Source organism: Salvelinus alpinus, chromosome 14, assembly GCF_045679555.1.
Source record: "Salvelinus alpinus chromosome 14, SLU_Salpinus.1, whole genome shotgun sequence".
NCBI classification, from domain to species: domain Eukaryota; kingdom Metazoa; phylum Chordata; class Actinopteri; order Salmoniformes; family Salmonidae; genus Salvelinus; species Salvelinus alpinus.
In genome coordinates this window covers 15555055-15566604 of record NC_092099.1, presented here as the reverse complement: position 1 = coordinate 15566604, position 11550 = coordinate 15555055, and the positions used below count along the sequence as shown (strand labels likewise).

At 48.2% G+C, this 11550-nt stretch overlaps 1 protein-coding gene across 1 annotated transcript in view; it reads right to left on the bottom strand.

The window, feature by feature from the left end:
- Nucleotides 1–7902: 7902 nt before the first annotated feature.
- gtf2e1 (general transcription factor IIE, polypeptide 1, alpha) overlaps nt 7903–11550 on the bottom strand; it is a 41162-nt gene continuing 37514 nt past the window's right edge. The window contains exon 5 of the mRNA XM_071340635.1: nt 7903–9671. Within this exon, the coding sequence (XP_071196736.1) occupies nt 9202–9671 (470 nt within the window). The 3' untranslated portion in view covers nt 7903–9201. The remainder of the gene's footprint in view (nt 9672–11550) is intronic.

The window sequence follows — 11550 nt, the reverse complement described above, 5'->3', positions numbered from 1 at the left end:
GTAGGGAGGGCAGGAGGGCATGGTAGGGAGGGCAGGAGGGTATGGTAGGGAGGACAGGAGGGTATGGTAGGGAGGACAGGAGGGTATGGTAGGGAGGACAGGAGGGCATGGTAGGGAGGGCAGGAGGGCATGGTAGGAAGGGCAGGAGGGTATGGTAGGGAGGACAGGAGGGTATGGTAGGGAGGACAGGAGGGTATGGTAGGGAGGACAGGAGGGTATGGTAGGGAGGGCAGGAGGGTATGGTAGGGAGAGCAGGAGGGTATGGTAGGGAGGACAGGAGGGTATGGTAGGGAGGACATGGTAGGGAGGGCAGGAGGGTATGGTAGGGAGGGCAGGGGGTATGGTAGGGAGGACAGGAGGGTATGGTAGGGAGGGCAGGAGGGTATGGTAGGGAGAGCAGGAGGGTATGGTAGGGAGGACAGGAGGGTATGGTAGGGAGGACATGGTAGGGAGGGCAGGAGGGTATGGTAGGGAGGGCAGGGGGTATGGTAGGGAGGACAGGAGGGTATGGTAGGGAGAACAGGAGGGTATGGTAGGGAGGACAGGAGTGCATGGTAGGGAGGACAGGAGGGTATGGTAGGGAGGACAGGAGGGTATGGTAGGGAGAACAGGAGGGTATGGTAGGGAGGACAGGAGGGTATGGTAGGGAGGACAGGAGGGTATGGTAGGGAGGACAGGAGGGTATGGTAGGGAGGACAGGAGGGTATGGGAGGGAGAACAGGAGGGTATGGTAGGGTGGACAGGAGGGTATGGTAGGGAGGACAGGAGGGTATGGTAGGGAGGACAGGAGGGTATGGTAGGGAGAACAGGAGGGTATGGTAGGGAGGACAGGAGGGTATGGTAGGGAGGACAGGAGGGTATGGTAGGGAGGACAGGAGGGTATGGTAGGGAGGACAGGAGGGTATGGTAGGGAGAGCAGGAGGGTATGGTAGGGAGGGCAGGAGGGTATGGTAGGGAGGGCAGGAGGGTATGGTAGGGAGGGCAGGAGGGTATGGTAGGGAGAACAGGAGGGTATGGTAGGGAGGACAAGAGGGTATGGTAGGGCGGGCAGGAGGGTATGGTAGGGAGGACAGGAGGGTATGGTAGGGAGGGCAGGAGGGTATGGTAGGGAGGACAGGAGGGTATGGTAGGGAGGACAGGAGGGTATGGTAGGGAGGACAGGAGGGTATGGTAGGGAGGGTAGGAGGGTATGGCAGGGTGGACAGGAGGGTATGGTAGGGAGGGTAGGAGGGCATGGTAGGGAGGGCAGGAGGGTATGGTAGGGAGGGCATGGCAGGGAGGACAGGAGGGCATGGACAGGAGGGTATGGTAGGGAGAACAGGAGGGTATGGTAGGGAGGGTAGGAGGGTATGGTAGAGAGGGCAGGAGGGTATGGCAGGGTGGACAGGAGGGTATGGTAGGGAGGGTAGGAGGGCATGGTAGGGAGGGCAGGAGGGTATGGTAGGGAGGACAGAAGGGTATGGTTGGGAGGGTAGGAGGGTATGGTAGGGAGGACAGAAGGGTATGGTAGGGAGGGTAGGATGGTATGGTAGGAGGGTAGGGGGTAGGGTAGGGAGGACAGGAGGGTATGGTAGGAGGGTAGGGTAGGGGATAGGGTAGGGAGGACAGGAGGGTATGGTAGGAGGGTAGGGGGTAGGGTAGGGAGGACAGGAGGGTATGGTAGGAGGGTATAGGCCGGTGGTCAGATAGCCCTGACATCCAGGTACCCTACTAGAGGTGAGATGAGGTAGTAGAGTGGTTCTTCAAAACCACTAACCTCCACTGGCATATCTATAGAAGACATTTAAATGTCTGTGGCTAATATCACACATCTGCACAGTGGGTCTACTGGACTTTGTATCCTTAGGTTAAGGCTGAGGTAACTTGCTCCCTGGACTAAAGGATCACCAGTCAATCATATAAGGATGTCTGTAGCGTTGTGACGCACGCTAAGCAGACAGCCTCCTCGCCATGTGAGTCAGTCCACTGCCGTAACAGGCAGAGAGGCCATGATTCACCAGCACAACAGCAGTGTACTTCAGACAGCCAGGCAGTAACATGGACTTGCAGAGAAAGGAAGGGGAGATGAGGGGGAGCGGAGAGGAGGGGACAAGACGCTGCCACCGTGTCACTGTGACCGCCCCTGGAGATCCAGGCTAGACACGTAGACATGTGTAACACAACATACACACAGTTTACACCCTCGAAAGTACACATACACGTATTTAAAGACTCACACACTCTATCGACTTGTACTAAACACCATAAGAGGTGTGTAATAGTTCTTCTGTGGTTACATAGAGATAAACACACACACCCACAAACTGGGATCACACACGTAAGCACACATGCACAAACACACACTTCTACATCAAACGCTTGAAAGTGAGCTCCCACTCGTCAGAGCAGCTACGCAAGGCAGGGGAATCAACGGTATCAATCTGAATAGTAATTAGGCGCTATCAATACCAGTGAAGGAGTTAAGGAAGGCAGCACTGTCATTTCCACTGGAGCTCCCTTCATTTCAGCAGCTGCTGCATCCATCTCTCCTTCAAAACAAAGTGAGGCAGGAGATACCACAGAGATTGTGTGTGTGTGTGTGTGTATTTTCAAGTACACTGAACAAAAATATAAATGCAACATGTAGTGATGGTCCTATGTTTCATGAGCTGAAATAAAATATCCCAGAAAATGTGCACAAATGTGTTTATATCCCTGATAGTGAACATTTCTCCTTTGCCAAGATAATCCATCCACCTGACAGGTGTGGCATAAGAAGAAGCTGATTAAACAGCATGGTCATTACACAGGTGCACCTTGTGCTGGGGACAATAAAAGGCCACTCTAAAATGTGCAGTTTTGTCACACAACGCCACAGATGTCTCAAGTTGAGGTAGTGTGCAATTGGCATGCTGACTGCAGGAATTTCCACCAGAGCTGTTGCCAGAGAATGTAATGTTCATTTCTCTACCATAAGCCTCCTCCAACGTTGTTTAAGATAATTTGGCAGTACATCCAAACGGTCTCACAACCGCAGACCACGTGTAACCACTCCAGCCCAGGACCTCCACGTCCGGCTTCTTCACTTGACGGAAAAAGTGCTGCATGCTCGTCGTCCACACCAGGGTCTTGACCGGACTGCAGTTCGGCGTTATAACCGACTTCAGTGGGCAAATGCTCACTTTCAATGGCCACTGGCAAGTTGGAGAAGTGTGCTCATCACGGACGAATCCCGGTTTCAACTGTATCGGGCAGATGGCATGGTGTTGTGAGGGCGAGTGGTTTGCTGATGTCAATGTTGTGAACAGAGTGCCCCATGGTGGCGTTGGGGTTATGATATGGTCAGGCATAAGCTACGGACAACGAAGACAATTGCATTTTATCGATGGCAATTTGAATTCACAGAGATAACGTGACGAGATCCTGAGGCCCATTGTCGTTCCATTCATCTGCTGCCATCACCTCATGTTTCAGCATAATAACGCAAGGCCTGATGTCGCAAGGATCTGTACTCAATTCCTGGAAGCTGAAAATATCTCAGTTCTTCCATGGCTTGCATACTCACCAGACATGTCACCCATTGAGCATGTTTGGGATGCTCTGGATCGACGTGTTCCAGTGTCCGCTAATATCCAGCAACTTCGCACAGCCATTGAAGAGGAGTGGGACAACATACCCCAGGCCATAATCAACAGCCTGATCAATTCTATGCAAAGGAGATGTGTTGCGCTGCATTAGAAAAATGGTGGTCACACCAGACACTGACTGGTTTTCTGATCCACGCCCCTACTTTTTTTTTTTAAGGAATCAGTGACCAACAGATGCATGTCTGTATTCCCAGTTATGTGATATTAACAGATCAGGGCCTGATTATGTTTTTTAAATTGACTGATTTCCTGATATGAACTGTACCTCAGTAAAATCTTTGACATTTTTGCATGTTACATTTGTATTTTTGTTCAGTGCAATTAATTTGCAGGTAATAAAAGTAACACAAACATTTAACTTCTTTGTCAGAGCTCTCTCACATATAGGAAAGTCAGAAAAAAATCATCAAAATAACAGAAATTAAAAGGTGTTAAGTGGTAAGATCATAAAAAGAAAACAATTCAGTCATGTGCTAAAAGTCCGCCGAAAACAGCTCAGGTTGCTTAGTTTGAAAGGCAGACTGCACTGGGATAGAAGCGTCCGTGTGAATCGGAGGTGAAAGGCTTCACTGTGCAAACATACGTAATCAGGGGTGACCTTTGTTGTTGTCTCTCCAAGTAGCAGCAGCAGTCATTACAATTGCCTTTTACAGAAAATGATCCCTGGGAGGGACAAAGTGCCTTTGTTACCCCCGAGTTAAGGAGATCCATCTCTAACCTTTGTCCACGTCAACCGAAATAGAGATCAATATCCCCAGCGGTGTCTGTGTGCGTGCGTGTCCAGGGGTCTACATCCTGAGGTTAATGGTTTTGAAATGAGGACAGATATGTGTGGAACGTCTTGATTGGAGATAGCTAGCGTGTGTTTGTTGGGACAGGTATAGACCACATCATTGCTTCTGGTACTAAAACAAATATGGGAGGGTCGCAATTGATATCGAGCAGGTTCTCCTCTCTCTCTGTACTCGTTTTCCCAAACAGTCTCTCTCTCTCTGCCGAGAGGTCTTGAGGGATCAATGGGCACAATGGCATGCTGGGGGCGGGGGAGGGGCTATGAAGGTCAAACGTTGAAATCTGACATTTGATTGGCAGTCAGGGATCGTGAAAGTTGAGCTCTGCCGTGAAAGAGAGGCGAGGAGAAAAGAGAGAGAGACGCTGGCACTAAAAGTAGAGAGAAAGATGCGCGCTGACACTGTTGATAGAGGGATGCAGAATAAGTGAAGGCATATGAAAGAGTGACACGAAGAGAGGAAGAAGACAGGATAATGGGAGGCAATGATGAAGGGACAAACAAGCAAACAGTATTATTTATAAAATGTAAATGAATGAGGGATCAGGGGAAAAAGGAAATAGGTGGTCCACATCTGTGTTGCCCTCTTCTCCCATTACCTGTGCCTAAGTGAGAGGCCCGCTGCATCTGCTAGTTTGGATGGAGATCTGAGAGGAGAAAACGATCTCATTCACACAGCCCCGTTCTCATTATGACCAACATCTGCCATGAGATAGATGAGCTCTCAGAGAAGGAGAGAAGGAGATGAGAAATTAGTGGGGAGAGAGGAGTGCAGCTGCTCTCACTCAAACCTCCCTCCATCTGCTTTCTCTCACCGCAAACCCTCTGTCAATCAGAGAAAAGGAAGAGAGAGGGGGGGAGGAAGGAAGAGGGAAGGGGACGATAGATTGAGAGAGATGGAGAAGGCAACAGGAGATGAGTGAGTGGAAAGGTAACAGGAGGTCGGAATAGAAAATATGCACAGAAGTCAATTTAAGATTAAAACACGGTGATCTGATTTCAGAAATTGAATTGCTATTCAGCCTGTACTCATTTCAAATGTCAGTGCTTTGTATTTCAAATACTCAATGTATTTAGTCACTGTCGAATGAGCCCGCATCTGACTGAATGTCAGACTAGATTCAGTAAAGAACCGCTAAGGTTCATTCACTCGCCTCAATAAACGGGGTACGCTACCTGCTATGCTTCCCTGCATTGTCACACACTGCATCAAAGCCAACACTAAACTTCCTCAGAACATTCAGAGAACTTCATCATTGACTATTTCAATATGCATGCGAGACCTCTGTTGCCATATAGCCTCCTGACATGCATAAGCATGTAATAAAGTATGAACTTCGGCTGTTTCGTGACAGTGCAAAGCACACAAACTAACCGCTATTGCATCTTGCCTCAGTACTTCAGAATTGACTAATTCACTGTCCACTAACTGATTGGAAAGCCGATCTGCAGTGCAACCAATCTCCAGCGTCCCATGGGATTGAGACACTGCTAGGTCTTACCAGACTACAGTACTCAAGGAGGCAGACAGACAGACAGTTAGGTACGCAGAGAGACAGACAGACAGAGACAGACAGGCACAGACAGGGTTGAACATTAATCTTCTTCTAGACCAGTTTATCAGATAAATGATGACAGAACCTTCAATCAATCACTATGTAATCTGCAGGTTAGCGTTATTTGTCATGAATCTTGTTCTGGAGGCAGCTCTACAGAGGTCACTAGCTGGCACAGCCACAAATTCAGAAAAACTGGAGTTTAAGCCTAACCACACTGCTTAACCCATATCCTAACCCTAACCTTAAATCAAGGCCAAAAAGCAATTTTATTTTTACAATATAGCCCTAAAGGGAAATCATTCAGCGCTGCTTCCAGGACAAGACTCGCGACTATAAACGTCAACTTGCATGTAATCTCCCCCGGCATCCATCCTGAGCATCAATCATTACGAACCACACCAGAGACACTCTACACCCCCACCATAACACCATGAGCTTCCTCCCCAGTCAGCCAGGGGTGCCAACCTTAATCCCTTACCTGTTCAATAATTCCCTCTCTACTGCACCAACAGGGACCCCCAGCTCCAGACCCAGCCCCCACAATACACTGGGATGTGGCAGATCTGAGAAGAGACCCTGTAAAGGGGCTGGTTTGCCCCTCACCCCACCCCTCTCCACGGCAGCCACACTCCCCACCCCACCCTCCATGAGAGATCAATGGTCTGTGTGTGGCTATGCCGTTGGTTTTAATTGAGACTTCCAAAGGGCTGCATGGAGGCCAGGTGAGTTTAATGAGCTAGGGGTCGTGTTTCATCCTGACCTTTGAGGTGGTGCACCGCAGGTGGCCATCCTCTCATCTCCCTCTTTACCCAGAGGCCTCTCTACCGTAGGTTTATGTAAAAAGTCAACAGTATGGTATGGCATGGTTGCGCAAAAATACATTCATCCTTACTCTGTTCTTCTGAAAGTCCGAGAAGGTTGGATACATACATTCCTGTAGTAAAGTTGATCTTAAGAGTTCCAAGGACAAATAGATGAACAGGTTGTTGTTTCTAGTTGTCACTAGTTTGCGTTGCCTTATGTAAGGAAGCATGTTGTTTTACTAAACACACACCCACAGTTTCTTTGCTGTTTTATTTGTGCTGTTGCCAGTGTCTTCGGTCTGCGTTGTCCGTTTTGTCTTACATTGGTTGGTTTATTTGTTTTTATCCCTGCCCCCGTCCCCACAGGCATTTTAAGAATTAGTTGTTAATTGACTAGCCTGGTTAAATAAAGGTTAAATAAATAAATATATTGTGGCTGAGTGGAACATCTTGTTTGTGGAGACAGACAGGGTTGCTTAGACTTGCTGGAGTGTTGATCTAGGATCAGGTTCCCCCCTCTTCGTCATTATGATCTAAAATCACAACTGATCCAAGATCATCGCTCCTACTCGTTATGAATACAGGCCCAGAGCTAGTGGGTACAGTTTATCTAGATGAGACATATTTCTCTAAAGCATTTCAGGAGTTAGCATGAGCAATTAGCAGCATGACTAACCAAATGTGCTTTTAAATAGCTTCCTCTCCTGGCCTGCTTCAGGACCACAGATCTGATAGGGCAGGTTAAAGCTACGCTGCTATACGATGGAAGCCTCTGAGAAGCTCCGCTAGTTTTTCTACTAATTTAATTGGCCTGAAGATGCAAGGGAAGTGTGTGTGTGTGCGCCCGTCTCTTCGCTAGTCCTCGGGGATAGCACTTCACCTTGTCTAAACTCCACTGTCGACATTTGAACTAATGCGAACTGGCAGCTTCTCCCTAAGCCATTTGGCCAGGTTCGACAGCCGTATAAGCAAGCTCACTTTTTGAATCTGAAGAGAAACTACTCGCTGTTGATGAGGTACCGGCAATGTCTCTACGAGGAGAAATAAGAAGACAACCAAACCTGTAATGGAATGTATCCAAGCAAGATCAAAAATTGACCAATAAAGACAAAGAAATACTTAACTGAAATCCTCAAAAGTATCATCTGCTTTAATGCTGTACCTTTACAAATCAATGAACTTAAAACGTTAGGCAAGTGGCTCTTCATTGACAGGCTCAACTAAAGATGTGGCGGAGCCTAGTGGTGGGGAGGTGGTACAACTCAAAAGGGCAAAGGTCAAAACCATAGTAGAGAAAAGCAAAGAGAAATTTAACATAGTAAACATTCCCCATGTTCATGTTTAGCCAAAAAAAGAAAATTAGACACTCTTGGCCCCTTTGCCAGTATACAATTCAATAAGGATACCCTCTCTAAAAAAACATTGAATTACCATGATTTTCTTCTCAATCTCTTTACACAGTATATGGTAGTTCTTCCCTAACAGGTAAATACTGCTCTGTAAAAAAAAAGACACAGTGAAAAATTAATCAGAAGCAGAGAGTTGAAGGTTGGAGTGGTACTGTGTCTCACACAGCGACAGAGACACCGTCATATACGGTCACATTTCGGAGGGAAAAAGCCACATGCTCTGCAAATGTCATCCCCACGCCACCGCTAAAGGCCTCGCTATGGGGGGTGCCTCCGCGTTTGAGCAGGTCACCCCATCCCGGGGGTTACCGCAGTAACATCAAAGCCAGTATTATTCGCTCCAGAGTTGTCTCTTTCCCTGTGGAGGGAGCCCCCCCCCCCCCCAAAAAGCCTCTCAATCGGATGAAAAAAAAGAGAGCGCTTGTGTGTGAGAGGAGAAATGAATAATAAACAGCTCGCCCTGAGAACAGTAAAGAATTCACGGAGTGTGGAGACAGAGAGCCATAAGGTTGGAGCACTGGGAGAGAAAAGGAGCGGCGTGGTCTACTGTGGTCTAATGAACTGGTTGGCAACTGTGTGTGCGTGAGTGCGTGTGACTTGTTTTTCTGGACAGGTTCCCAGATCTTCAACTCTGTTCCTGTTTAGTAATGGGTACAGGAGGTAGAGACAGGATGAGAGGGGAGGCAGTGTGTGTGTCTTCACTAGGCATCATGCTGTGGTTACAGAGCAAAACTAGAGTAGTGTGCTGTAACATTCAGCTACTGTAATACTGAGGAAACACTGACTGGTTGAGCTGAGTCTGAGTGACTTGCCAGACTAACACACTGCTAATACACCTGTCATGGCAATAGTCTGGTCTCTAGAACAGAATTGGAACTAGAGTGACATCTTGTTTTCACTCTTCGAGGGGAGAAGACGAGAGGGTGAAGGAGACACGACAGAGAGAGACAGAGAGACAGAGAGACAGAGAGAGAGAGAGAGAGGCTGTGTACGTGAGTGTCTGTGTGTTTTCAGTCAGAAGTACATCTCCTGGAAGATGTTCTGTCCCATCTCGATGTAGGCCTCTTTCTCCTGAGAGCTCATCTTCTCCACTAGCTCTGGTCTCTGGCTCACCTCCCGATAGGAGAAGGACCGTCCCCCCACCATCACCATGGACTCATCGTCCCCCACCTCCTCAAACTCGTCATCATCATCCTCCTCCTCCATCTCCATGCCAGTCGGCCGCCGCTGGGCCGCAGCCACAGGCGGCGGAGCCGTGGGAGCGTCCTCGTCTGATTCGCTGGTGTCGCTCTCCGAGTCGCTGCCCCTGGCTGCTGATGAGGAGGTGAGTGCCCTGGCTGCCGCTACGGCTCCGCCTCCTGCCGGCCCGGCACCGCTCCTCTTCTCGTGGATGAGCAGGGCGCGCATCACTTCCTCGTTCTCGTCCGATTGGCCGCCGCCGAGCCCGGCCACACCCACCTGGGCTCCTCCCGCGTCGTCTCCGGCTGCAGAGAGAACATCACAAGTCAATCAGAAACAGCTAATAATAAATCGTTAGAAAAGCAACATACGGCTATACAATTACAAGTAAACTAAAAGACGAGATGTGCAAATTCATCACAGAGATTAAATGTCTTCTTTTAAAGTCCAATGGTCTCGGAGGTCATTACAAAGACAAACACCTCCAATAAAGGACTGAAAGATCATGAATCAGACAGGGTTTTATTAAAGGGATAAGTGCAAGATTTTATCTGTCGACTTTCCCAGAGTCAGATGAACTTATTAATACCATTTGAATGTCTCTGAATCCAGTATGGAGGAAGTTATGAGGTAGATTCGCGAGCCAATGAAAATGGTATCCATGAGATCTGACTCTGGGTAAGTAGATAAAGGGCTTCAGTGCCAAAATCCTGCACTATGCCTTTAATGAGCAGTCTAACCTCAGACACACACACACACACACACTGATTACTCCCATTCAGACATCAAGGCTTAGCCTTTAGTGGGAGATGGTAAAACATGTAGAACCTGATGTATTAAGGCCTTAACTGAGGATACGGAGCGACTTCAGTGCCAACAGAAATTGTATTCAAATTTCATCATTTTGATTTTGTATTAGGATACAGAATTTATTTTTTATTTGCAAATTGTATCGTTGAATTCATAAATCAAAGTTGTATTCCATGATTTAATTGAATATTCATGTTCAATATGTATATATTCAGTTTCAATACAGGGATGAGTTCAGAAAGTTCCCGTAAAAGGACGACACGCTGCTTGCTTAACGAGGACCGCTTCCCCCTGATTCAGCTCATCCCGAGACTCGAACTCGGAACCTTTGCCTCGCAAACACACTTGACCGCCCACCTGAAGCATTCCAGCCCGCTGCACTATTGAGAAAAAAGGCCTTCTTCAAATTGCGCGAGGAGCAACGCTTCAGACGCTGATGAGTGAGTTTCAAAAGAGCTTCATCTGCTTCATTCACCCCCTTTAAAAATCCCTCCACAGTGACCCCAGCAGTTGAACCGGCGCAACAGTAGATCCAAGTCCAGTGGCACCACTTTAAAAGAAGTCACGCTGCCTGCTTAGCGAGTTACGCTTCCCCTGATCCAGCTCATATGGAGACTCGAACTCGGGTCTTAACACGAACCCATCGTGCTATTTTAAAATAAAGCCTTCTACAATTGCGCAAGAGGCTACACTTCAGGCTTGAGTGAGTGTTACATTTCCCCATCTGCTGCAACATCACAAGTTTTCGAAGATCCAGCAAAGTTACTCGCCTGGTTTGGTGATCCATGCTTACGTGATGAGAACCTTGTCTGAGACCCGTTTAGACATTCTTTTAAGCAGGGGCGGACTGGTTATCTGGCATTTCGAGCTAATGCCAGATGGGCTCGTCCATTTTAAACTTTGGTTTTCTTGCTCAAAATGATCATTCTCTGGCTAATAATGGGGGCCTCAAGGAAAATAATGGGCCAGTGTGGGGACCTCAGGGGAAAGAACGGGCCGGTGTGTTAGAAATGCCAGGGCCGATTTTCGGTCCTAGTCCGCTCCTTGGTTTCAAGTTTCCGGCAAGGGCAGTCGTTATAAGGTTAACATGACTGACTGGGTTAGGACTGTGTTAGCCTGTTGAGCTAAAGCCCAGGCATCGGTCCCGTGTCTTTGACGGGCCTCTTCAAGGAGGAGGTCAAAGGGGAATGAAGTGTAACACAGGTGGTTCGGTGACCAGGCTCGTTTGAGAGTAACTTGTCTGAGACCTGAAAAGCGGCATTGTCTGGTGCACAAGAGACCTGGGTTAGAGCCCCATCAGTTAAACGAACACATCTTCAGCCAAGGTTGTCCATCACATAGCCTCCTCGCACCTGGTCCTGACCCCGCGAGCTT